At 43.5% G+C, this 27723-nt stretch overlaps 1 protein-coding gene across 1 annotated transcript in view; it reads right to left on the reverse strand.

The window, feature by feature from the left end:
• The window catches only part of MECOM (MDS1 and EVI1 complex locus), a 547012-nt gene extending 520871 nt beyond the window's left edge, over positions 1-26141 (reverse strand). Inside the window, exon 1 of the mRNA XM_057738809.1 lies at positions 25796-26141. Within this exon, the coding sequence (XP_057594792.1) occupies positions 25796-25832 (37 nt within the window). The 5' untranslated portion in view covers positions 25833-26141. The remainder of the gene's footprint in view (positions 1-25795) is intronic.
• Between the last annotated feature and the right edge of the window lie 1582 nt (positions 26142-27723).

The raw sequence follows: 27723 nt of genomic DNA on the forward strand, positions 1-27723 counted from the left end.
ACCTGCTCCTCAAGAGAGAGGAACCTGACCTCTCACAAGAATTCATTTATTTACTAGTTTAAAATATTTTCTGAAGTTATTTTTAAGTAAGAGATGGACTTTTGATCCTATCAGGTAGTTCAACAGGCAATGGAGGGCTCACACATCTGCTTCAGCACAAATCAATGCCTCACTGACATCAAGACCAGGTCCCCTGGTGTGGCTGACATGGTTAGTTGCCTCCCCAACACTCACTCCATTCCTCTCCCTTTGCGCCGCATGGGTGGGATTAACATCTGAGGCAGAGTCAGCTGGTTGACCATCAAAGGCTCATGCTCCCTTCCACAGTGTGGAGTGCATGCTGGGAAGCAGATGCCCAGCCAAAGACCACATTTCACACCTCTCTTGACCTAAGAGAGGCTGTGACTAGCTCTCACCAATGGGATGTGAGCTGAAGTGATATGTGTTACTTCCAGGCTAGAGCAGTTAAGAAGCAATAACTTTGGGAGCTCTGTGTTGAAGATGCACAAACTCTAAGATATTAAGATCTCTGAATAATTTCCTGGAGATGAATTAGGAACATTTACACTAGTCTATAACATGACTGAGAAATAAATGTTTGTTTTATGAAGTCAGAGAGAATTTGGAATTTATCTATTCTAGCAGCTGGTTTTCCTATATTAATATAACATCCTTCCAAGCTCCGGGGATGGGTTCTGATTTGGTTCAGAGATGGGCATGTATCCCAGGTCTGAGTCAACCAGTGTATGGTGTTCCTCCAGCCACAGAAGTTTCTTCAGAGGCTGACTTACTGCCTAAGTCAGTCCAGTTAAAGGAAAGGTTATGATTTTTTTCAAAGTTTTAGAGAAAAGAAGTCTTCGCTCTCCTCCTAAATACGAATAAGAAAGCATGTAGTAGAGCATTTTGCATCAGTCTATGGATAAAGCCAACATACAGAGGAAAGAACAACAAATTGAAAAATGGAACCAGATAGCTAACCAAACTATGCCAGAAGCAAAATCTACATATAGATTTTAAAGTTTCATAAGCTGATAAATTTCTTTCATCTTTTAAGCCACTTTAAATTTTTCTTTATTAACAAGTAGCATCTTTTAGGCATAGTTGATTATACACAAAACTCTCACAGTCAATATAAGAAAAAGAAATAAATGAAAACCAATTACATTATTAAATATAATTCAGAGTTCACCAAATACATAAAGGATATGTACATATAGTACATATAGGATATGTAATTGGTACATCAATAAGACATTAATCAAAATTCACAAGTATTTACACCTATATTAGTCAGAATAGGCTGTTATGCTGCTGTAACAAATAACCCCCCACATCTCAGCAGTTTATAACAAAATTTTATTTCTTGCTAATATTATGCTATATGCCTTATTCTGGATCAATTACAACTCAGGTCCTAACCTGCTAAAATAGCCTCTATCTAAAACATTTCTGCTCTAGTGACAGAGAGAAAAGGTAAAACACGGTGAGTCACATGCTGAATCTTAAAAACTTCCGTCTGTGCACGTGTATTGGTCAGAGCAAGCCTGGGTTACAGGGTAGGGAAGTATAATTCTCCCCCAGAAAGAGGCAGTGAATATTTACTTTGAACAATATTCAAATATCTTATTCAAAACTTATTCAAATATTTTATTTGAATAATAAAAGTCTGCCACAGTACCTAAAGTTGATAAACCACACATTACCTGTTAAAGCAATAAAGACCCTAAAGAATAATCAGAACCCAACCTTACCATTCATTGGTCCACAAATCAGAATCTGAAAATAAGCTTATCCAAAATTGAGAGAAACCAGGCCCCCAATAAATAATTATTGAAAAGTCTTCTCCAAAATATTGTCTTTTACTACTCTAAAATTTTGATGATTACTACTGAGGTGCTGGTCAGTAGAAGGCAGAACCAAAAACAAACAACAAAAAAAATCAGTATCTTAATAGAATTTGAGGAGAAACCTATCTACAGGAGTATGTCCATCTCTCTGCAGTATTCCAATATTTGATTTTACTTTTGGGGCCTCTCACCTATAAAGGTAGGTGGTGATAGTAGCAGCTTTACAGAGGATATAGGACTGAAGAGGAGGATTTTACTGAGGATTTCAGAGTGCCAGCTGTAATACAAATATAGTCTCATGAGACAGCACAACACCCCTATGAGGTAGGTGGTCTCACCTCTGTCTTTCGGAAGTGAAGTCAACGTCCAAGGCTGCAGAGTTACTATAAAACCCCAAAACCTACACCTCCCTTAAGCCAAGGTCTGCTAAAGCAAAGACAAGATCTGACCTCACCCAAATTGTGAATAGGTGATTCCAAGCTCACATCATTCTCCCTGACCCAATGAAAACCCTCAAGAAGAGATCAGCCACTTGTGGCAGAGAAAGCTCAATGTTCTCCTACAGAAGCCAAGAAGATTTTGACCAACCACTGAAGCCCTGGCAGTGACATTCCAGGCCCCACGGGCGGGAAGAAGCTGCACTGGGCAAGCAGAAGTCTTCCCACGTGGGGGCCTCGCCCTCTGTGATGCTAAAGGCCACCCTGAGATAGGAGTTGAAGAAGATGCGAGAGGGAAAAACTGGGAGGAAATCTGTTCAGTGATCACGAAAGCCTCATTTGGTGAAAACCCCAGACCAGAGCAAGATTAAGGAGTCAGGAGGTCAGCTGCTGAGGTCTAAGGGGCTGAGCTGGAGTCACAGCAGTAACAAAAAACAGGAAAGCACTTACAGTTATCTCAGGGCACGGTAGGCTGAAAGAAAATTAATCAGTGTACCTACTGCTCTGTATGTGCATGGGGCACAGACCTGAGTGAGTCAGCACTTCTGTGTGACTTTAACCCCATGAAGCCAACTCCTCACTGATAAGGCTGTACCTTCTGTGCTCCTGTGCAGTGGGGAGACGGCCCTGTTCACAGAAGGTTTCACTGCATGTCTGTGGCCAGGCTTTTATTTCCCCTGCAAGTTATTTTATGATATATCTGTAACCTGCAATTATGGGGTATTGACACAAGCATTTGGTTCAGAGGAGCTAGAGGACCATGTTGACTAATTCAGTACCAATGTGTACGCCATTTTTCAGCTAACAGAGTACTTTCCAATATAGTATCTCATCTGAAACTCCTGACAATTCTGCAAAATAAGTATTCCCACTCCCACTTTATAGGTTAGAAAACTGAGGTTGGGGGCTGTTAACAATTTGTCCAAAGTCTCATAGCAAGTAGCAGAGACAGAATTTCGATCTTCTGACAATGTGATGTGGCCCTGAGGAAAGAAATTCAGAAATAAGAGAGGACAGTTGTGAGAATGCATTGGAATGGAGAAGAAGGTCCATATGACAGCTGTAAAACAATCTCAAGGAGAAATGAAGATAAATTAGAATTAAGCTCTCTTTTAATTATACATTTACCAGTGATCTGTCACTGGGAAAGAACTAATACATAGAGTATCAATTTCCAGTAAATATAAATGGCAAATAAGGCATTTAATGAATTGCAAATGACAGTGTTTCTAAAAGTAGTTATCAATCACGAGTAAGGGCCTTCCCATTTATTAATCATATATTTCATTTCAGCAAAGAATCTAACAGAATGGCTTAAAGAGAGTCCAGGGATGGTGCAGACGGTGACTGGGAAGGTAGGCATGAAAAATAAAACTTCTGCTTTCTCCATTTCAAACATGAAGGGAAGACAAGGGAGAAGGAAAATATTCGCAAATGGGCTTTAAAAATCATCGGGTAACTGATGAAATGTTAAGAAAACTGCAAATTCATCAACTGAAAGGTATGTTCTTGGGCCAGCTAAGAACAGAGAAAGTGAAAAGGAAAGACTCTTGGCCAGAAGTAAAGAGCAGTTCAGAGAAGACAAAGGGAAAAGCACGGAGGGCTGGAGGAGTCGCCATGGTTATGGAGAGGGCTACAACATGGCCAAATTCACCCAGAGACGAAGCCCATCAATTTCACGGGGGTCTCAGGTATTTTCCCCAGCCAGAGTTTTATTCAAATCAAAAGTCAAAAGAAAAATTATTCTCGCACTCCCTTCCCCTACCTCATCCAAAAAAGTGTTGATTGTCTTTGGTCAACTGACTGATTTTAGTATCGTTATAAAGTCTTAATAGTTTGTTCTGGATGTGCTGGTAAACCCACAGTGCTAAGGATTTAGGGCAGAGTGAAATTATCAGTGGGCCATAAACCTAATAGCATCTCTCGAAGCTATTACAGAAGGCATGGTGCAGGAAAGAAATATCTGCCATTATAAAACTGGATAAGAGTATCTAAGCTGTAAGGGAAGGTAAGAAATATCTACAAATGGTTACCGTAATTGGCCAATCAACTTTTGCCTTTCTTCTAATTTTTAAATTACTCCATTATTTTACCTATATATATACATATATATATATATATACACACACCAGGGCGGAAATGTCTGCAACCAACTCTGAAGCAAACCAAATTGCCATTTTTCTCAAGGAAATTGAAGGAATCAACTTCTCATTCAAATAACATTGCATATTTATGAAGCCAGAGTCTAATTAAATTACACCAGTCATCAATCTGTTTTTGCTAAACCTCCTTTACGCAGAACTGCTAATCGAGATGTGTGAATCCCCAAATATGAATGTTTAAATATTGAACTCTTAGCTCTGTGTTTTCTAAACAAGTCCTCTTAGAAGCACATCCGCTCTGCCCTGCCTTGCACCTCCTCTCTCCCACACACCTATGTTTTTCTTCCACATCCTTGCTTCTGCCATGCAGTCTCCCACCTCATGACTCCCATAATCCAAATGCAGAAAAGTGTGAATGAGCAAAAACCAATTTCGTTATGACTACCATTTCCTTCTGCTTACTCTCAAAACAGAAGCTGCATAAGGGAGAAATTGGTCACATATAAAATTATTAAAAGAATCCTTCATACAAAATCATTCCCCAAAGGGACGCGTCCTAAACGTTAACTGAGGGCACCATGACAGCTCTGGCCTTTCCTTGGGCCTTCTTCTCCTGGGGGACCTCCTATTTTATCTCAATGGCATTTAAGGAGCTCTAGAGCAGAAACAATGAGAATGAAATGAGTGATTTCTGCATAGTGAAAAAGATGGCCTTCTACTAAAGATATTCCACTCCCAGAAAATAAGTCACAAAACTTCTGATAGCAAAGGGTATGTGCCTCTGGTAGCTAAGAAATTGCTTCCCCGTTCCACACGTCTCATATGGGTGGCCTGGAAAAACTTACCCTCGTCTTCCTTATTTCAAGCCTCAGCTGCAGAATAGAATCATTCCATTTTCTCTCGTTGACCATATATTTTGCTGCAAAACCCCTCTTGCGCTGCAGCTTATAATGCTCTTAAAATACACAGATTATCTCAAATATGTGTGGTTCTTTAGCCCTACTCCTGAGGCTAGAAAAGTATACTCTCAGTTCCTGGCATTTTATGTTTTATATTCATCTTACACTGGCATTATAATCAAAATAAACATTCAAAAGCTCTTATGAAAATATGGCTTTATTCTCTTTTTTAAACGACTGAACCACCTTATCCCTTTACACCTGGATCAAAGAAAATTCTAAAAATTAGAAAATGCAGGTGATCGTTTTGAAAGAAAAAACAAAGGGGCAATTTGAGTAATCGTTGTTGAAATAAGCGGCAGAATCCAAATGAAATTCCTCAGAGGATTTGGGCATCATGGTTAATAATTTTGAAACGTACAACTTAAACTAAAACTGAAGGAGGGACCCGCAAGTGTTCAAAGATCCACACAAGAACACATTTTATACATATACACTCATGCCTTGTTGCTGGCTCAATCCTTTCTTTCAGTAAGGCCATTCTCCTTCACCACAAGTGCACACAAATGTCTGTGTTTCTTCACATGGTCTGTTTTGGTGTCCATCCCACTGAATTCAACGAAACCTCGAGAACCACTGGGCACCTTGAGCCAATGTGCACTCAGGTGCAACTAAACATACCTGGACCATCCAACAACATCCAACACGTTTATTTAATGCATCTTCCTGTATAAGGAAGTAAGTGACTGACAGCATTGATTAAAACCAGCCAAGCATAAGGGTCATTGACATTCAACGTCCAAACTTTCTAAAATATAGCGCAATCCCAGCCTGAAAACCTGCTCTGCTTTTTTAACATTTCTGGGTTGAGACTTTTTTTTTTTTTTCTGTTTTCTCTCCATGCCTTCTCTGGAATTTCCAGCACTCCCTTTGCACAGGAAGGTTGCTAGAAGCATTCGTGTCTGGGATTCTAGAAAACCAAAAGACTAAAGAAACTAGCGATATTAAAGGGCTCTCTCACCAAGCAGCGGATGATTCTATTTTTGTTCGGGATGTTTGGGTTTTTTTTTTTAATCTGAAAAACATTGTTTCCTTAGAAATGGCTACCAAATCAAGATGGTCAAAAAGATATCAGAGCACCTGCACTCGAAAGATCATCCATTCTGTGTGACGAAGTCTTCCCAGCAGCGGCCTTTCACAGCTAGAAAGCTCTCGTGTGCTGCTACGAAGGCCAGAAATCATAGGCAGAAAGTAAGTTCATGGAGCTAAGTACTAAGAGAATGTTCCCAAGTTCCAATTCTGTGTCTGTAAAAACTGAAAGGAAGCCACACAGTAAAACACATACAGACCTGGAATCACCCCCAAAGGTAGCGTTTGGAGCCACCGCACTCTCTCTGCTATCTGCCTAATTCTTTCATCAAAATGACCTCCCTCTTCCCAGTTTCTTATGTCCAGGACTCACTGCTCCCCACTGCCTGAGTCCCACTCTCCGAGACTCTGATTTAATTAGTGCAGGGTGGACCCCAAACACTGATATCTGTGAGCTCTCCAAGTGATTCTCTGCAGCCATGTTTGAATCACTGTATCTTCTTTTAACTTGTTCACTGTCCTCTCCCCAAAATAGAAAACACACTAAAAAAAAGAAAAATTTAAAAAAAGGACTAGACCTGAGAACTAACAGCCCTCCCCTTATTTAAATTCCACAGATTATTCAATGATGCAATGAGCCAAATACTTCATCGCAAGGTCCAAGTGATCTGGATATTAAAATGAAGCTGAGGATGGGTGAACAAGACTTGGTTTCAGATGCTGTGCACAGAGGAAAGACTCATAAAGTTGAGGCTTGCTTTCCTTGCCTTAAAAATATGCTGGTGACCTTGGGCATATTTATAGTCACGGTGTATTGTTCAGAAAATGGGAATCTGAATCCAACACCATTCACTAGTAAATTGTAAGGTGTAATTAGCTTGTGATTTCAGGTAATGAAGTAATGAAGTCTCTCCTAAATCATCCATTGAACAAAGATTTGTAGAGTTCCCTAAATAAAACTAAAACCATAAAGTGATGGAAAACCACGCTACAGATAACTCTTGGAAGAAAGTAGAAGACAAGGGGATAACCAGCCCTTGTCACAGAGAAGATTACTCATATAAACTGTGGCAAAATTCCTCTTTTCTAAGAGTTGTGTGAAATCATTTCTCTAAATGAAGGTGTCCTCTATCCAAAATCTTATTACACTTATGAGCTCTGGAATACTCCAGCAATGTAATGTTCCACTTTTATTTCTAGATGAAAAAAATAAGGCAGTGGGGTGTTTGGATTAAGTTCTTAGGCTTTGGTGTAAAGCAAACCCAGACTGGATCCTAGCTCTGTGCTCAAAACTGAGGCGCCTAGAGGAAACATCTAATGTGTCCTCAGTGCCCTCCTCACAAAACCAAGATAACAATATCCCCTACCTCACAGAAGTGTGAGAATTAACCTCATAACACATGAACACTCAATAACCTTCACTAGTACTATTATTTGTTGTTGTAAATTATCTCCATTTTACGGATGAAGCAACTGAGGCACAGAGAGGCTAAGTAGTTTGTCCATGGTCACACAGCTTGGTAGTAGTAGAGCCAAGATGTCAGCCTAAACAATGTAGCTCCAGAGTCTACATTCTTAATTCCTCCCTAGCATTTTTAAGATTCTGTAATTTTTAGAAGCACATTAAATTTACACAGCTCATTGCAACTTACAAAAGCTTACACACGTCATCTTATTTTTTGCATCACTAGTCTGGAGGAAGCCAGAGCAGAGGTAGTTACTATTCCTATCTTACACTTGAGGACGTTGAGCTCAGAGAGTTAGTACTCTGCCCAAGGACACCAGGCTGATGAGTAGCAAAGTTGGGACTCAAACTGTGTCCTGACTCCCTGGCCAGCATCATCCATCAGAAAACATGCCATGGTACCCAAAATACTCTGAACTTTTGAGATGAACACACCTAAGAAAAAAATAAGAACCTACATTCGAGCTAGATAGGGCTTAAAATGCTGCAGAGGGTATTTTCTTCTTAGGAAAGTCATTACTAACTGTCAAGTTTACATAATGAGGTGTTATGATGTCACCCAGGCAAATCATGCGCGATAGAAGGAAATAAATGGTCATGTTCCATACACCCTGGAAGCAGGCTGCACGTCCTGGCCAATGCCACAGATTCACTTGGAAGGTTTCCTAAGGTGCAGTTCATCGTATTAGGTATCAGAATATTTTCTCTTCTTGAGAGTAAAACCTTGGTGACTGAGAGATTACCATCACTCAAGGGCAGGAAGAGAGATCCGATACACAGATCATGAGGCCCTTTGAAAACCCTGGAGGCATAATGCTTTTTACCTTGACATTTACCATCCTCTTCAGATTCATCTACCCAGTATTTTTAAGGTAAAGAAGCAAAGACACAGTGCTACTTCGTGAGTCAAACAACATCTATGCTCGTGGAAATTTTTTGTTTGTTTTGGTTTTGGGGGGTTTGCGGCGGGGGGGCTTTTTTGTTTGTTTTCTGGCTGAGTTACACACTTTCTCTAGTTGCAGAGAGCAGGGACTACTCTTCGTTGTGGTGCACAGGCTTTTCTTTGCGGTGGCTTCTCGTGTTGTGGAGCACGGGCTCTAGGCACACGGGCTTCAGTAGTTGTGGCATGTGGGCTCAGTAGTTGTGGTGCATGGGCTTAGTTGCTCTGCGGCATGTACGATCTTCCTGGACCAGGGATCGAACCCGTGTCCCCTGCATTGGCAGGCAGATTCTTAACCACTGCACCACCAGGGAAGTCCCTATGCTGGTGTTTTAATGTTGCAGCATTATCAACAAGGATGCTTAGATCACTAGCATCTTAGGCATTCAGACAAATGAGGAGTTTGCTCAGGATTTCAAACTGTGCCCAGTAGTGATGATGCTGGATGCACTGACTTCTCTGCCAAGCCTTGCCACTGGAACATTAGCTTAGACACATACACACAGCACAGCAAGGTGTTTAATGAAGAGAATTGGAAGAGAGGGCCATGCTTTTTATTCTTACTTCTGTTCTACAAACAACAAAATGACATGCCTACCAGAGAAATGAGCCTCTTCTCTGAGCTCCTATCAGTCTTTGGGTAGCACTATCTTCTACCAAAGAAAAACTGAACCTAAAAGCAGGATACACCTTTTGAAACCATGCAGACTTCAGTTTGGGTATCAGATCTTTGCTCTCAGACAGAGCTACAAGTGGCAAGGAGTTGGAGGAAACCCTTGGAGAGCATCCAAAAAGAACTTCTTGAACTGTGATTGGAAAGTTTGCTCTAGCTACACAAGGGATAAAATATGCTAAACTGGTGAGCGTGAGAAGAGCATTTTGCCCAGGTGTAGACCCAAGGCTATGGGGCATACACCTTAAAGACTCTGCATCTTACTCCATTCCTGCAATCAGCATTTCCCTAACCACGACAAATGTGACTGGTGGGCCTTTTGGGAAACATTTAATTGTTCATCTAATATACAAGTGTCCTCCATCCTAGGCATGTGAAGGCTTAGAAGATAAATTCAGAAATATGTCTTAAAATGCATTACACACATGCAAACTTTTAACCCTCAAATTTGAAACGTGTTTTGTTCTGAGCTTAGAAGGATATTGGTTAAAGAATTTTTTATCAGGATAGATGTGAAACAAGGTACGCCGTCAGTCACATACTACTGTCCAGATCATTGTGACTCAACAGGAGAAGGGCTGTGACCCTTGGGCTTGTAGTCAGCCCACTGTACTAAACCCATCTGTCCACATGTTCTGTCTCTCCCAATAGACTATAAGTTCCTCAAGGGCAGGAAACCGATTTTATTTCTCTTTGTATACTCAGTGCTTGGCTGGAGCTGTTAAATAAGTATTCAATAAATATTCGTTTAACTGGACTGAATTATGTGTTCAGAAATGTAATTTGCTCTCTGATGCTGCCACCAACCTAGTCTTTACAGATCAAACCCAAAACTCCCACTCCCTCCACCTATAAAGGAAGATACACAAAAACCTTTGTGCTGGCTCCCAGGCTATGGAGCCAGGTAAAATTTTACGTGGTATCTGTAAGTGCATTCAACAAAATGAAATCAAGGACAACACTTTTACACCTTGTCTGCTTCTGCCTAGGTTCGAGAGTCAGGCAGAGTGAATATGCCAACCTCCCGTGTCAATGTGCCACACTGCAAACCCCTAATAAACATTCTCCTCACATCACTCTCTGCTCACATGTCACCTCCTCAGAGAGATCTTCTCCAACCACCCTTCTAAAATAAGTCCTGACATGGATGGACTTAGAGACTGTCATACAGAGTGAAGTAAGTCAGAAAGAGAAAAACAAATATCGTATAGTAACGTATATATGCGGAATCTAGAAAAATGGTACAGATCAACCGGTTTGCAAGACAGAAACAGAGACACAGATGTAGAGAACAAACCTATGGACACCAAGGGGGGAAAGCAGGGGTGGCGGGTGTGGGTGGGGTGGGGTGGGATGAAGTGGGAGATTGGGATTGCCATATATACATTACTAATAAGAAAAAAATATCAAATTGTACACTTTAAATATATGCAGTTTATTGTATGTCCAGTATATCTCAATAAAAGTTCTTAAAAAAATAAAAATAAATAAAATAAGTCCTGAGTGCTCTCTAGCAAATTATTCTACTTTATCTTCCTCATAACACAAGTCAACATCTGGAAGTATATGACCATACACATTTATCTCCCCCAGAATGGGAGCTCCACGTGGGCAGGGCCCTTGCCTCCGTGTGTGTGTGTGTGTGTGTGCGCACACGCGTGTGTGTGTTGCCACCTTCCCTTCACCTAGAATTACAGGCACTTGATAAACAGTTGTTGAATGAATGGATAAGTGACAGTCACCAACAGCAAGTATTTATAAGGGCCTGGTTTTGTTCTCAAGTATCTTGAATGGAAACCGTATCAGCATCAACACGTAAGTAATTTACTGAGGCAAGTGATGACCTCCGCATCTGCCAGGTATTAAGAGAAATGAAGTATGGTATTATTTTCAAATGGAAGACCCCCAACGCTTGGAATGGCACTGCAGCTTGTTGGGTGCGTGGCTTCACAATGTTAACAATGTACATGGAGAAGAGTCAGGCATAGGATTCAGTACTGCAGGCTCCTAAAACTACAATGCGGTCATTGATAACCAGTAATAGGCACACAGTGATCTTTCTCGCAGTTCATAAACCATGGTCAGGGGTATATGTATGTCTGCCGCGTGCTGATGTTCAATATTTTCAGGAAAGTGAAGGTTTCTAGGACTTTGTTCATTGTGCCTTATATATACGAGGCACTCAATAACTCATTATTGAGTTGAGTTGATTGATCTCATTTAAAATATGCTTTGAAAATGCTAACAAGAGTAATGCCCCATAGAATGACTTTTATGCATCCAAGAAAAAAAAATCTGAATTTGGAAGAAATACTGTACACTAAGGAATCAAAATTGCAAAGTAAATTAATTCTTAAAAAGATTTATATGACTAAATTTTCATTCCTTGAATGGCACCTTTTCAAATCCAATCTAAAGTGTCTAGTGTGTTTTTGATCTAACATAATCCAACAAGCTTTAATAAACAAAGTTGTTCCCACTACAGCCAAAACCCAGCTATTCCATTTTTGTAACCTTCTGTGTGAAGGAATGGGCTGAACTAATTTTTTCTGAATTTTTTATATTTAATCAACAACATCATTGCCAAAGGAAACCACTTTTCAGAAGTCTCTCTATTCTGGTTTATAACTTATAATCAAAAACTGGAATTTTGCATCTGATGGACTTTAGTGTGTAACATTATACTGTCATATTTTTTATGCTATAGTTAAAAGTAAGAGATAGTTTCCATTATAAAAGTTTTCCCATAGCATGTTTACCCAGTAAAAAAACATTTTCCTTAAAAATGGTCTTTCCAATTCATAGGTTAGAAATTATTGTGGGTAATTTTTTAAGCACATCAATAAATTTTCAATTGACTTCAGATAACCGTCTGCATTTATCCAGTCCCATCAGTTATTTTAAGCTATATATACAGGATAGGATAGTGTGATAATAATGTACATGGAAAGAAATCGTAACTTAAAAACAAAAACTTGAGATTTGAAACCCTGACAATTTACTTGTCCTTATCCAGTTAAGGGTATATGAATTGATTTCAGCTACAGCCTGTTCAGAGCAGCAGGAGCAAATGGAAATGGGACATAAATATGAGGTCCAGAACAATCCAGGAATCTTGAAATATCAGCAATATATCACAGTGGATCTCACAAAGATGTTCCTTAGCTCTGGGCTTCGACCCTTGGACCTCAGGGGGTAAAGATGCTTGGAAATCTGATCTGTGCTGACAGGGTGAGGCAACCCTCCATGACCTTCCCAAAGCCCCACTGTGTCCGCGGCTCAGAGGCCAGCGCACTTCACCCTGAACTGTGAGCTTCCTTTAATTGTACACTTCACTTTCATTTTCCCTTAGAGTTCTGGTTTGGGGAACTTCTCTGTCCTGTCCTGAAAACTGGAAACTACTCAAATGTCATCCACAGGGGACTGGTTCAGTAAAATATGTCACATCCAAACAATGGAGGGTCTGCCGCCTTTAAAAGAATGGGTTAGATTGATACACGGCGAGGGGGATGATTAAGACTTTAAAAAGACAAAAGCAAGTTGTTGTAAGAAGTTATAAATTTATATATGTATATATATGCATGTGTTAATAGACACATTACACTAAACAATGTGCAGCAGCCATCTGCAGGCAGTATGTGACAAAAGAGGGTAGACTACAAAGAACTTTCATTTTCTGTGTGATAATTTTTGCAGTTTTTAAATTATTAAACAAGTATAAATTTTGTAAGCAGAAAAAATATTTCTAAGATAATGAAAAAACATTGATAAAGACCTTAAGACATTATATAACAAGCATACTAGGGTACAGCAAGTCTGGTTCACATAAGTGAACCATTATAATACTTACGGCTGGAATTTAGAAGTCCACGAACCACTGAAATTGTATGAAAACTTTTATGCATATTTGCATTTTCTAGAGAGAGACTTCATACCTTTTATCAGATCCCTGCATGTGTCTGAGACCCAAAACAAAGTTAAAAACCATGACCCTACCATAAATCAAGATAGTTGCTCAACCCCTCCATTTTTATTATCATTTTATCATGAAACATTTTATTACTACTTAATTTCATAGTTCCTGCCAAAGGTAAAGTCTATAATCAGCATCAAAGTATACAATGCTGGTTCTTCCTCCTGTACAGCACAAGGAACTCCAATCAGTTGTCTGTGGTGACCTAAATGGGAAGGAAATCTAAAAAAGAGTGGATATATGTATGCATATAACTGATTCACTTTGCTGTACAGCAGAAACTAACACAACATTGTAAAGCAACTATATTCCAATACATAAATAAATAAAATTTTAAAATCGTGGTCCTTAGTCTCCTCCCTCATTTAAAGGGGCTCCCAATGCCTTAAAAGCAGCTCTAAGAGCAGGACAACAAATCACATCTTGCTGATTAGAAAGAATGTAATGATGCCACTTGCAGCAACATGGATGGATCTAGAGATTATCATACTGAGTGAGTTAAGTCAGACAGAGAAAGAGAAATATCGTATGATATCACAGAATCAAAAAAAAAATTACACAAATGAGCTTATTTACGGAACAGAAACAGACTCACAGACTTAGAGAACGAACTTAATGGTTTATGGTTACCTGGCGGGGAGAGTAGGGGAGAAGGATAGGTATTAGGGAGTTTGGGACTGACATGTGCACACTGCTATATTTAAAATGGATAACCAACAGGGACTTACTGTATAGCACAGGAAACTCTGCTTAATAGTCTATAATAACCTAAATGGGAAAAGAATTTGAAAAAGAATAGATACATATATATGTATAACTGGATCACTTTGTTGTAAACCTGAAACTAACACAATATTGTTAATCAACTATACTCCAATATAAAATAAAAAGTTTACCAAAAAAGTCACACCAGACTGGTCTTGGGGGAAGAAAACTTCTAACAGGAAATGAAACCCTGCAATCATTCGGAGCTTGAGGACAGTTGTCTAAGGCACAAACAGCCCCGTTTTTTCCATAGAGATGAGAGATTCGTAAAATGGTGGGTGGCGGGAAGGGGTGTCGGGATTCAAGGGGAGGAAGACACGGCTGCATTTAAATTAAGGGGGCCCCATTGGGTGGGTGGGATTAATTTGATCAGTTAAATAAGATTTAATGCAACGTCATTTTGTCAGCCCTAAATTGAAAGAGCCTTTCATTATAAACGAACATTAACATATACAGCAAAATTACTGTTGCTATGATCTATATTAGTACTGCCTGAATTAGAGTTAGAATTTATCTAAAAACTTGGCTTCTGATGACCTCTGTGAAGCTGACTACCCTCAAATCCCTAGGAATTACATGAGTCCACAAACTGTTTCACCCTCTCTACCTTGATTCCACTGACAGTCTCCAGAATCAGGTCCAGTACCGAGTTTCCATAAACCTTAAGATCAAGTGTGGATCAATAACAATTTGTAACTTAAGTGAGGAGCCATGGGTTATACCTGCACTGGCAAAATGAGGAGCATTATTGGTGAAAATTAGGAATAATACTCTACTTTCTAAATGTGCTTTCCAGGTGGTTTATCACTGTCGAAATAAGCCAACTGTGGATTTAGTATGCAATTAAAGTGTCAGATATCCCTGAGTTCTAGTGCTGACATTACCTGACTGCGCAGGTTTTACAAGCAAAGAAATTGAAGGGGTTCACATAATCCACCAAAGCCCATCGCTAACCACCATCACCTAATTGTACTGATATCTGCCATATGCAAAGCATAGAAACAGGCACTGTACAAAACAGAAATGGGCTCTCCAGGAGTTTTACAGTTTAGCTAGAAAAATAAGACATAGTTCGTGAAGGCAAGGAATTTATAACAAAATGCCCAAATGACGATAGGTAAAAATAATTCCATACTATTGGAGTGAAAAGACATAGAGAAAGCATGTCTGCAGGAGGGATGAGGATGAACCTCGTGAAGAAGGAAGGGTTTAACTAAATCTTAAAGGAGTTAGATATCAAGGGTCATAGAACAGTGGGTAGGTCTACAGAATGTGGCAACATCGCGGCCAAAGGTTGGAAGATGGAAACACAAGACTAGACTGACAAGAGAGTGAGAGAAGCAGAATGATTAAACGAGTCAGGTTGAATGGACTAATTTGGACAGGGAGACAAATAAGCCTGAAATTGTATAAAATAACAATGAACATGTGTTGAGCTCTTAGCATATGTAAGGCACTTTCAATGCATTAGTTCATCACATCTTCACATGAAGTAAATATCTTTAGTCTATAATTAAGGAAACTGTGGCACAGAAAGATTAAGTGGCTCGCCTTTATTTCACCCAGTTAGTAAATGGTGGTGGAGTCAGGATTCGAACCCAGGCCAACCTAACTCAGAACCTGGGCTCAGAATCACCATCTGACTCAAGAGTGGGAAGTCCTCAAGGGCCAGCCTAAAAACTCTAGCCTTCAGTGTCAGGTGTAAAAATTGGGAGCTGAGTATCTCATAACGATTACCCACTGATAATGCTTACAGGCATGGTTCATCACTGCTCTACAAGCATTACCATATCAGGTGATTTTTCCAACAATGTTAACTGAAAGTAACAGGTATTTATTGACCAGTCCCTTGACTATAGTACTGATTTAGATATTATAGAGTTTTTAGTCCAGATTTTTTTGGGAGAATCATGATAATAAACAGAATAATGTATGTTTATTTTCAAATGTTCCCTGAACATATATAACCTTCCTACAAGGAGAGCCACTCTTGTCAAATAATACATCCATCCCTTAAAAACTAATTTTTCCATCTTAAGTCCATGTCTTAAAAATCGGTTGGGCTCTTCAGTTACAGATGTACAGGACATGACATCTGGGCCCTCCCAGGGAGCAGGAGTGAACTCTTCCTCTGTTATACCCACAGTAGCCAAATGACTTCTTCCCCCACTGAGGGAAAACCACAGAAAACTGTCTCCTAATGATTTACTGCCCAACCCCCAGCCCACAAATCAAAGAATTGGGTTGAGTGAGAAATAAGAAAGAAAGGCAGCCAGTGGCTATAAGATGGGGAGTGAGTGTTTCAGTTTATTTTCTTAAGCCAATTAATGATGAAGCAGCATGGAGGGAAAGAAAGACACAACATGGCTGAGAAAGACTTTTTTCCCAGATAAATGGCCAGATATCAGATTCTGTAATAAGTACTTCCACCTATCAAAACACACACACACACACACAGTAACTTTGGGGTGGAGGAAGAAGATATAGATCTTAAAAATACAAGGTAACATTCAGGAAGCCTTGTGGATATCGTAAAATGTTGGAACTTTGAAGGACCTTTGGAAATCATCTCATCCAGACATTGCGAAAACCAGGGTCCGTGAACTCTACATGACAGACAGAGGTGTTTGGTTGGGCCTGCAGAATGTTGTTTAGTGTTGTTTAAGTCAACATTTTAAACAAGAGAAAAGTTCACAGAACAATCCAGATATGTTGCTTCTCTTAAAAATGGAAGACCTACAGGTATTTCATTGTTTTACAAATTGAAGGCTCATGGTAATAACCATGCCTCAAGGAAGCCTATCAGTGCTGTTTTTCCAACAGCATTCTCTCACTTCATGTCTCTGTGTTGCATTTTAGTAATTCTCATTGTATTTCAAACTTTTCGTATTATTGTATTTGTTACGGTGATCTGTGATAGTGATCTTTGATGTTACTGTTGTAATTGTTTTGGGGTGCCACAAACTGCACCCGTATAAAACAGAGAACTTAAATGCGTGTGTTCTGTTGCACCAAAAAAGGGGAAAAAAAGAAAAGAAAAGGAAGACCTAGCAGCACTGGGCCCCCTTTCCCAAATGGCAGCAGTGAGCTGGGGCACCTTTCGAGAAGGCTTGAACTCCCCGCTTGCCACAGTCCCCACCACTGTGTCTTGTTCTGGAGTACAAAGGCTAGGTGTCAACATTTTAAATAAAAATAAGAGAGTGCTGAGTGCTCTTACCACTTTGCCTCACTCATTTCTTGTACCTGCCAACTCCTGTAGGCGTTTGAGTTCACAAGTTCTGCTCTAGTCCAATCCCCTCACTTAGAGAAGAGCAACTCAGCTAGAGTAGTAACGTGACTTACAAAACTCAATCCCTCAAAAATAAACTTTTCATACACAAGGGTATATGCTGCATACCGAGCAGTATACACAACTAGACTTAGGCTGTGTACATATGCCTGTGGAGCAAAGCTGAAATCTCAGTCACTTTATTCACACAGTGCCCCTTCCCTCCCCGCAGAAGGGCAAAGGAAGGTTCTCAACTTTTCAGAATAAATGTCCTGCCTAGTTTGGCTTGGTGTAGACAGTTTTGATGTGCCCAAATTGTAGATATGACTCCCATTTATCCTGAGAGTGTGATTTATGAGGAGACATACAAACTGCTTACTATACACATTCAAATACTTCTAAACATGAGAATGCATAAAACCGGAATGGGGACGAGGGGAGGATGTCTAAAAAATCCTCTTCAGAAAAGGTAACTGACCTATCGGAATGAAGTGACTTATTGAATGATTGCTTGTGACTGAGGTATGATGGGTACATTTTCTCCATTTAACCCTTACAGCAGCCCAAGGAAGTGGTACTATTACTCCTACTATATAAGTAAAGATCCTGGAGCTCAGAGGCATGAAGATGAAGATGACCTGGCTATCCGGTCAGGGACCACACCCAGATGCAACCTCTGATGAGCACACTGGTAATATTCACGACCAGGAGACGTGGCTCATTCCTGCTCACTAATATTTGTTTCCTTAGCCTGCCCATCACAAAATCCCACCAAGTGCTATGCACCAAGACTTGCATAAATGTCATAGTTTGAACAACCTTAACACACAAAATTAATTCCTTTAAGCAGGTTCTTGAACAAGGTTAAGAAAGCTTTGGCCCAGAGACTTCCCTGGTGGTCCAGTGGTTAAGAATCCACCTTCCAATGCAGGGGATGCCAGTTCGATCCCTGGTTTCAGGGAACTAAGATCCCACATGCCACGGGGCAACTAAGCCCACAAGCGCCACAACTAGAGAGCCCGCACATCACAACAAATATCCTGCATGCCACAACAAAGATGCCACATGTCACAACGAAGACCTGATGTAGCTATATAAATAAATAAATATTTTTTTAATGCACTTTAAAAAAAAAGTTTTGGTCCTTCTTGTTAGTCAGTGATGCCTAGGCACATGTTACCACAGGAATTAATAAAAACCTCTTCTCTAAATAAAATTTCTCCTTTAGAATTGTTTCAAAAGTTAGTAGTCAAGGATTTGGCTGAATATACAAGCCAAAAACAGCATGTTTGCTGATGAATAAGAATAATAACTAAAATCAAAACAAGAAGTAATTCAAGAATTTGAGCTTTTGAAGAGTCAGGAATTTGATTAAAAATTCACTTGCTTTTTTTTTTTTCTACAGTGAAACAGTTCTTCAACCACAAAACAGCTTTTATAATAATGCACAAGAGTATGGTTCCAAGTAAAACACTCCCCCCATCTTAATCATGGCTATTATTTTTGAAAATGAAAATGGTTGAGGTCATTGTAATCTATTTTAGGGATTGCATGGGTTGGTGGTATTTTTCTCTCGGCTTTGAGCTCTCCATGTTACCAGCTAAATGTTATAGGTTTTGCTATGTGCCCTTTCAAATCCCATTCTTTTTAATAATGTTGTCCTTTATACACATAAATTAGAGTGAATTCCACTTTCTTTCCTAACAACTCCAGATGGGGTCCACACTTTCAAGAGGACCAGAATTTGCCTTTCCTTTTTAATTAAGTGTGTACTTCTTAGAACAAATATGTTCCTATCTGCATAAAAATGCTGTGGATGTTCAAATGCTGAGAGGTTAGTAAAAACAGAGGACTCATGTGGTCCATTTCAAAACCACATTGAAATATTGGGATAACATATGTATATCTACCCCTTCCAACTTACAAAGACAGACACAGATAAAGGAAAAGACACCCAGAAACAAAACTCCATCTGGGCAGAGTTCCTTACCTACCAATGCTTATGGACTGCGGAAGCCTATAGATAGCCATTTAGGACACATCAGTGAAGCTCTCTATCCTGAAGGACCCAGCAGGCAAAGTTATCAAATATCTAAAGACAGTACAGTTACACAGTCAGGCCTCCCTTTAGATATGATTAATATTGCATTGACTTTCTGAACTTAGGTTGGTTTTTTAGTATAATTCACTACCACATCACACAGAACAGCGCAAGATCCCTCTAAATAGCACCTACCCAGCCACACGTGAGAGAATGTCTTTGCAAAAACACACATATTGTGAAGGTCTGCCTATTAAAAGGCCTTAAGCTCTGTTTGTTTGTTTATTTTTTTTTAAAAATCAACTTGCAAGGCCAATGTAATAAGATGCTGTAGCTTTTATGGAAGAGGTGAAATAATTTTAAACATAGACACACAATGAGTTTATTTATTTAGAAACTTGTTAAATAGAGTCTGGGAATTCAAATATTCAATGTTGACATTGTACAGAACTGGCCAGAAGCCAGAACCCAGTCTCCAGAGGGACCCATTGGACAAGGAATTCAGGCCTTTCTCTCCTCCCACTTGAGCTAAATAGGTAGAGGCCATTAGTTATACCCACAGCAATATCTGAACCGCACTCAAATAAGCTGCCCTAGCCAGGGCACTTCAAAGGACGGTAAGTGTGTTTAGCTTTTTAGTGCTGAACTAGAGCAATATGTCACACTTTTGAAAGAGTTTGGTAAACAGTTTCTTCCTTATGTAAAAACGTCTCTGAAGTTTCTTGTATGGCATGTAAGCAAAGGTAATTAACAAGGATTACACTTTTTTCATTTAGTGGGGGGGGGTAGGGGGGAATAATACCCATCTGTGTGCAAACTGGGGATCGAGAAGAAGAAATACACTGCTTCCCTCTTCCTTTCTCTCCTCTCTTATTTGGTTCCATTTGTTTGTCTCCTTTTTATCCTCTTCCTCACACTTGCTCTGGCTACCCAGCCAATTTCCTTGAGAATTCCGTGGTAAACTCAGAAGGCCAGAAGAGTGGGAAGGCGAAACACTAATTTTAGAAAGAGGACCTTGGCAAATGCAGTGGGGAGGGAACTCAGGATTCACACAGGGCTGCCCAGCCTAAAGGAAAAGCAGACCCCACAGATCTTTGTAGAAAGTGCCTAGAGCCGCGGCTTCCAGCCCAGGAAGGGTTAACCACCTCTCCAGAAAAATGTGCCTGGCATCCTTATAGTGTGACAGTCTCCTCCCGCCCCATCTCCCCCTAGCTCCTCTCCTCCCTGCCCCATGGGGCTAGGAAGGGGCCTGCCCTACCAGGGAGAGTGAATGAGTGAGTGTGTGCCCACCCTCTGCACTTGAGTGCTTCTGAACCCCCAAGCTGTGAGTGTGTGTGAGGGCCCGTGTGTGCATGTGTTGTACACAGTCAGTGCAAACCCGGCTCTGGTCGAAGCAGCGCGCCAGGCACACAGCACCTCTGAAGTTGAAGAGGGAAGACGCTTTCTGGCCTGAGCTTGGGGATCCAGGAGTGGAGCAGCTGGAAGAGGGAGTTGTCGGGGGAGCCCTGCGTGAGCACTGCCTCCCTCCTCTCTAGGGCCTCCCCAGCTCCACCCCCAAGCCCCATCAGGGCCCGTTTTGAGATGAGGGGTGGGAGAATGTACCCAGATCTTGGGAAGAGGGCTCTGCCAGGCGCTGAGTACCTTGGGAACCGGGTAAGAGCCACTGGCCAGAAGATGACAAGTCAAGTTTCCCCACTTTAGGGCCCGCTTCCAGCAGAAGCAAAACGGAGGAGGTGTGGGGAGAGAAGGGACTGGGCCAGGCCGAGGGCAACAAATCGGTGCTCTCTTGCCCTCCTCTGCCCTCCTTGCCCAGGAGGACAGAGCCAGGAGTCCCTAGCTGTGGCCTTCCTGCCCCAGGAGACGTCTGCAGCCTCGGATAACCTGGTCCCAACTCGCAAAAATGAAATAAAATAAACTCCCAAACGACAAAATATTTAAAGAAAAACTGCTTACAGAAATATTACCTTCAACTTTTGAAAAAGAAGAAAGCAAAAATGTCGTGGAATGACGCGGTGATTTCTATTCAGTAAGCATCCTACGTGTTGAATGTCTGTCTGCGGAGGAGGCCGCGCCCCGGGTAGTAAGGAGAGGCCTCGGCTCAGAAAGCCTGAGAGCTGGGCTACCCCGCAAAAGACAGACTCACGCACACGTATACACACACCGCCACGCGCACCGTCACCTAGACCTGCGGCTCCTCAGCCCCTACAAATAAAAACCTGGAAAAGGAGCCTTTTATTCCAGCCTTCCTGCCCCTGGAGCTAATGAACCGTCCACTTCCACAGTGTTGAAGATGAGTGTGAGGGGGAAATGAAAAGCGTTATTAACCTTCCCCTAAACACAGATTTTTTTTTTTTTTTTTTTTGGCGAAACACATCGAAATGATGCAAGAAGACTGCGCTTCAAGTGCCAAATGCAATAAAGAAGCCCTAAGCCAGGGTAATGGTCAAGTAATGGTAAATAAACTGCCTTCCTAAAAGGGGCCTCTGCCTCCGTAGGGCAAGCGGGTTTTTTTTTTTTTTTTTTCCTCCTCAAAAGCAGTCTGAAATAAACAAATAAAATACGTGTTTTAATTAAAGCTCTGTTTGAATCTGAGTTTTCTTACGGATGAAGGAAAACGCAAGTGGATGGGGATGGGGCAGTGGAGGCTGGAACCTGGGTTTGCCGGTTCCTTTACTATCTTAGGTATTGGGCTGCTAAGGTGAGGACTTTAAGCACGAGAGGAAGGGTCTTCATCTACCTTACCTACTTCAGAGCCTCTTTTTAAACAGAGATCAAGTGTACGAGTAACAAGTGCCCCCCCTTGCCGGGGTCTTGCTCATCGCATCGCCTTCTGGGTCTTTACGAGACTTCTGCGGGGCCCGGTAGCTAAGGGGGGTTATTCGTTGCAACTCGTTCATTGCTGTGATTGAAACCCTGCCGGTTGTCACTTTAGGGAACTGGGGTGGGGGTTCCTTTGGTGTTTCGGGCCCTAGACATACTGGGCAGACCCAACTTCATTTTTCTCCCATCACCAGAAGAAAACAGTTGCAACTGGCATTTCTGGCACGGCCCAGGTGCTGTCCTAGCCGCCCAAGAAAATGGCTGGGAAGCCTCAACGCGCTGCCCAGAGCCTGCCTGACTTTTAGTTTTCTTTTCTTAAAGGTGGGAATAAAAGCCAAGGGCTTTATACAATACAAATGTCAATCTTCTTGCTTTTCCCTTCTTTATTTTTTTAATGAAATGGTTTATTCCTCCCAAATGATTTACAACGAATTTATCGGTTTTAACTATTGTGTAAAAACAACAAGCCCTGTAAGTTGGGAAGTAGGTTGTGCATTCATTCTGAGTTTAACTTCAGCGGGTACTTTCAGGGTCTGTGGTCCCTGGTTTCAGTCCATGGAATTCTGTATCGTAGCCAAGATCGCGACAGGACTTGGCCACCAAAGAAATTTACAAAATACAAAAAGAATAACAGTCAATCAAGAAAAGAACCATTTCTAAGTGATTTGATTCCACTGCAACGTTTACTTTTGCAACAAGAAAGGTGGGTTTGTTTTCTTTTGTTTTTTAAGTATGCTGGTCACACTGCCTCGTCCTAACCCAGAAAAAGAAAGAAACCAGTGCACACACAGCCATGAAGTTTTCGTTGGATTCACAGCAGGGGTCACCGACTATCTCTGCCCTGCGCTAGGAAACTCACGCACTACGCGGGGCGGGGCGGGGTGAGAGGGGGAGGAAATAGAGCTTTAAAATACAAAAAAAAAAAAAATCCTTAGTTTTAATGTGATTTCCTTTATTACCCTGGTTGTAACTGAAGAATTGCATAAAGCAGCGCTCCTGTCTGAGAAAAGCAGCCGCGGTGGCAACAGCTGGAGCGGCGCGAGCGGGAACCTGAAGCTTAGCAAGAAAAGTTTGTAAGAGTTCGCATCTAGTTATCAGAAAGCCGCAGCGGCATCCTTGGAAACATTAGAGACAAAATAAACGGGTCTCCCACTGGATGAATGACAAGCATCACCCAATTGGAAGCCAGGCTCGGTTTCTGGATGTTGGGTGGGCTGTGCGTGCGGGAATATTTTAACACGGCCGCGTACAACTTGGTAATTAAAATAGTTGAAAAAGTTGCCCAAGAAAATTCCAAGAGTTTAGTGTTCTGCTTTCACTTCGGCGAATACCAGGCAATGAGGCGCGCGAAGCGTTCGGCTTTCATTTCACAACTTAGGTAGAGTTAAAATCGGCTCTCCAACCCCCGCCTCGCGCCCCCCCCCCCCCCCCACCAACCACACACACACACACACGCCTAACCTTCAGTCGGAATTGAAGCCCCCAGGCCTCCAAGCATATGTACATTTATTCCTCCTCAGATGAAAATAAAGACATCGGCCCCATTAAACGCAAACAGGAAAAACAGGAGTTCCACTGGCGCGCTGACACTGGCGCAGCTAAGTGAACTGAACAGCATCCGAAAGAGAAATAGGTGGCCTGATGACCCAAAGAACCCTATATATAGGTTGATCCCCGAGACCAGAGCGAAAGGAAACGTGTTGGGGCGTGAGGGAGTGCTTGGGTGAGGACTAGAAGAAGCACTGGAAGGGCGCCTAAGAGGATGACAGCATCTCGCGGGGCTAGACCGCGGATTCTCACCGCCAAAGACTCCGAGCCTGCCGAGGCGCCGCTGCCTTCCGCGAGGAGGCGGCCCGGACACCGAAGGCGGGAAGGCGCGGGGCGTACTTGGCTTTAATATGCAGGGGTCGGGGAGACTGGGGGTTTCACTTGGGAGAAGCATCCCACCCACCACCTCATCTCTCCTTTCTCTAGTCCACAAGCAAGAGAATTAGAATTCCGTTTTCCGCGAGGGGGAGAGCGAACGGCGGCCTGCGCTTCTCCGAGGCTGCCCCGGCCCCGCGTGCTGACACCTTGCGGAGGAGCGCTCTGGGCGGCTCCAGATCGCTCCGGGCGGCTCCAGATCGCTCCGGGTCTCCGCACGGCTGGGTCCCCTCAGACCCGAGGGAGAAGCATCCGGACAAACCCAGACCCGTCGCCTACAGTCCCGGCTGAGGCTCTCGCGTTCTCGGCCAGGGTCAGCTCGGCGGCCAACGCCGAGCGAAGTCACCCAACACTTCTGCGAGAAGGGTGGGGGATGGGAGTTCCCGTCGCCCCGGCCCCGAACTCCATCGCCCTCGTCCCGCGTGACGAAGGCCGCTCCTCGCCAGGCAGGCAGGCAGGGGGCGCCGGGGAGGGTTAGTGACCCGAGACCTCGGCTACGTCCAGAGGCAGCGCGGGAGGCTCCGCCGTACCCTCTTCGCGGCCCAGCGTCCCGGCAGCCCGCCCCCTGGGGGTCACTCGGCGCCCAGCCAGCCTGGAGCTCGCGGGCCGGAGCGCGCCCTTTCGGCCTCCTTCTCCTCGGCGGCTGTCGCCGCTGGCTGCGCGCCCTCCACTCCCTTCTCTCCAGGCGCTCGCGGGGCCTCTGCTCTCCCGACCTGCCCACGGCTCTGCCGAGCCGGTAGCTCGGCTCTGCCCGTGCCCCCCCCCCCCCACCACCACCACCACACACACACACCCCCGACTACAGCCTCCACCCTCGCCTCCCCCGCTCCCCACCCCAGTCCTCTGGCCGCGCCGCGCGCGCCGCAGAGCACAGCCGAGCGCACAGCGCCCACTACCGCAGCCGCCGCTCGGCGCAGCCCGCCAGCCCGCGCAACTTCCAGCGGCCGCCTCGCAACTTTTCCCAACTCTACCACGGCCGCCCGCCGCCGCCGCCGCCGCCGCCACTGCGGCTCCCTCCGAGCCTGCCACCCACCCCAAACCCCAGAAACAAACCGAGGAGCGAAAAGGCTGCTTTCCCCAGCCCGCCCGCCCCCCCCAAGCCCCGCTCCCCCTCCCACACCCGGGACTAGCTGGTTGGCCAGAGGCAACTCTCCTCCGCCTGGGGGGGAGGGGAGGGGAGGGGGAGACTCTCGCTTCTCCTCTCCCCCACCCCCACCCCACCCCTTCCCGCTCTCTCTCGCGCGCTCTCCTCCCTCCCACCCAGGTCTTTGCTGCCCCCACCCCCACCCCCACCCCGGGATTGCCACAGCTGGTCCGCGCACCAGGTTTGAGGGCTGCCCCGGCTCCTCTGGCGCCCAAACAAGGAGCGAGAGAGCGCGGGCGGCCGGCGCGGAGGCTGGGACCGGCAGGTTGCTGGGGCTGCTCTGCGCCTGCCCTCCACCCGGGGCCCCGGCGCGAGAGGCAGCCCCGCGCTCCCTCCCGGAGCACTGTAGACAGATATGCAAGATGGCAGAGGAGGGGGAAAGCCAATAGAAAAGGGATATTGCACCTACTTGTGGCCAGTTTCCTTGCCCTGCCTTTGGATCTCATGCTGTGCCCAGTCCTGCAGCCGCTGGTGTGTGGTTGGGGTTTTTTTTTTCTTGGATCTTTTCCTTCTTTTGCTCTCCCTCTCGCTCCCTCCCTCTCCTCTCTCTCTCTCTCCCTCTCTCTCTCTCTCTCTCTCTCACACACACACACACACACACACACACACTTACACACACTCACTCTCTGTCTTTCCCTCTTTCACTCTCTCTCCCTCCCTCTCTCCCTTTCTCTCAATCCACACTCGCTATCTCTCCAGCATTGTCAGTTTGGACACCTTCGCACATGCGCGCTAGACGCCCCTCCAACATCTCAGCGCCGCCAAAAAAAGTTTGGAGCGATTTATCACTTTGATTTGGAGATCTTGTCAGATGGCAATCGCCGAGGAGGCGGAGAAAGGGAGCCACGGGGAGGGTGGCTGGGGGCGGGGAGCGAGCTCAGGGAGTCGGAGGGGAGCAGACACCTCGCCCAAAAAAAAAAAAAAAAAAAAAAAGGAATGAAAAGACTCGGGCAAAGGATTGGTTTCGTGTTGGAATCACCAATAAGCCTGCATCATTACTATTATTGTTTTTCCCACCATAAATTGCAGGAAATTTTCTATGCCATCCTTCGGGAAAAGCAAGAAGTGGGGGGAGGGGAGAGGACTTTTAAAATCTTTCCCACACTAAAGAACTAGAAGGACCGGACTTTCGGCGAGCGATCCAGGAGAAAGTGAGAATCATCCTGAACTTCGGGAAATCTGCTGCCGCTGCTACTGCTACTGCAGCTATCGCGGCTTCTGCTTTCAGAGCTGAAAGCAGAGTAAATAACTGTTTCTTCCTTGACTTTAGGTGTAATGCTAATACTTTCTGCCATCCTTGGAACATATCAGTTGGTCTATTCTCACCAAGTAGTAATGATCACCCTTGATCCCCAGGTCCGGGAACGCTTGGGTATCTGACATCCAAGACCTTCTGTCTTCCCTGAGGTCGGCTGTCACCTTCCGGCCTCCCCCACCGCTGCCCCCGTCGCCTCCTGCTGCAGCTCAGCCTGCCTGCCATTTCACTCACTCGCTTAAACCCACGACCTCCCGGGTCATAAGAAGGAGGAGGTGGGAGAGAGATTCCCCCCACCTCTTAAATACGTTGTTGAAATTTGCTTTAATTACAGGATCTACCAAAGAAGTGGGCACGCAGAAATGGGGATCTCTTAAAGGAGCTAGCTATGTTCAAGGTATGAATCAATCCCAAATATTTGTAGATTTTCTCTTGGTACAACCTCCTTGAACAGTTGAACAGTTTTGTTTAATACCTTCCATGAGCTACTTATGTCCCCATTAATATCTGTTGCAAATCCTGCCAGATACCATATAAGAAAATTACAATCTTTTTGTCTCTGTGCTACAACCATACATCCTAGATGTTCAAGTTAAAGGAAAGAGAAAAGAATAGCAGGTCCTGGGAGTGACTTTGGGAAAGGCAGGGTAGGGGGAGGAAGATAACTTAGAATGCCCAGTTGTAACTGTTGTCATTTATTGTCAAAGCTCGGACTGGGGATGTGAATGAGCAAATAGCAAGGTTCAACCCCAAAGGGTATTATCCATCAATGGCTCGCAAATATCTTTATTCCAGGAAATTAAAATTCAAAAGATTCACCTTGGCAAGGATGCCCATCACTTCTCTTCCTCCAGAGCTGTGTAGTTCCAGGGACATTTGGCTGTATGGTACAGGTCCCTGGAGATTCAAGCTGCAGTTCCCAAGGGAGACAGATGTGTAATGTGGAAATGTGAGGAAGGCAAGTGGGGAGGCAGAGAAGGGTGAAGGAAGGAATTACACAGAGTAGGAGTAAAACAGCTTCCAGAAGAGAAGGTTCTGGTGTCCACACACATAGGCACAAGAGAACTTTATCCCCTCTGGAC

The sequence above is a fragment of the Hippopotamus amphibius genome, chromosome 6 (genome assembly GCF_030028045.1).
Source record: "Hippopotamus amphibius kiboko isolate mHipAmp2 chromosome 6, mHipAmp2.hap2, whole genome shotgun sequence".
NCBI classification, from domain to species: domain Eukaryota; kingdom Metazoa; phylum Chordata; class Mammalia; order Artiodactyla; family Hippopotamidae; genus Hippopotamus; species Hippopotamus amphibius.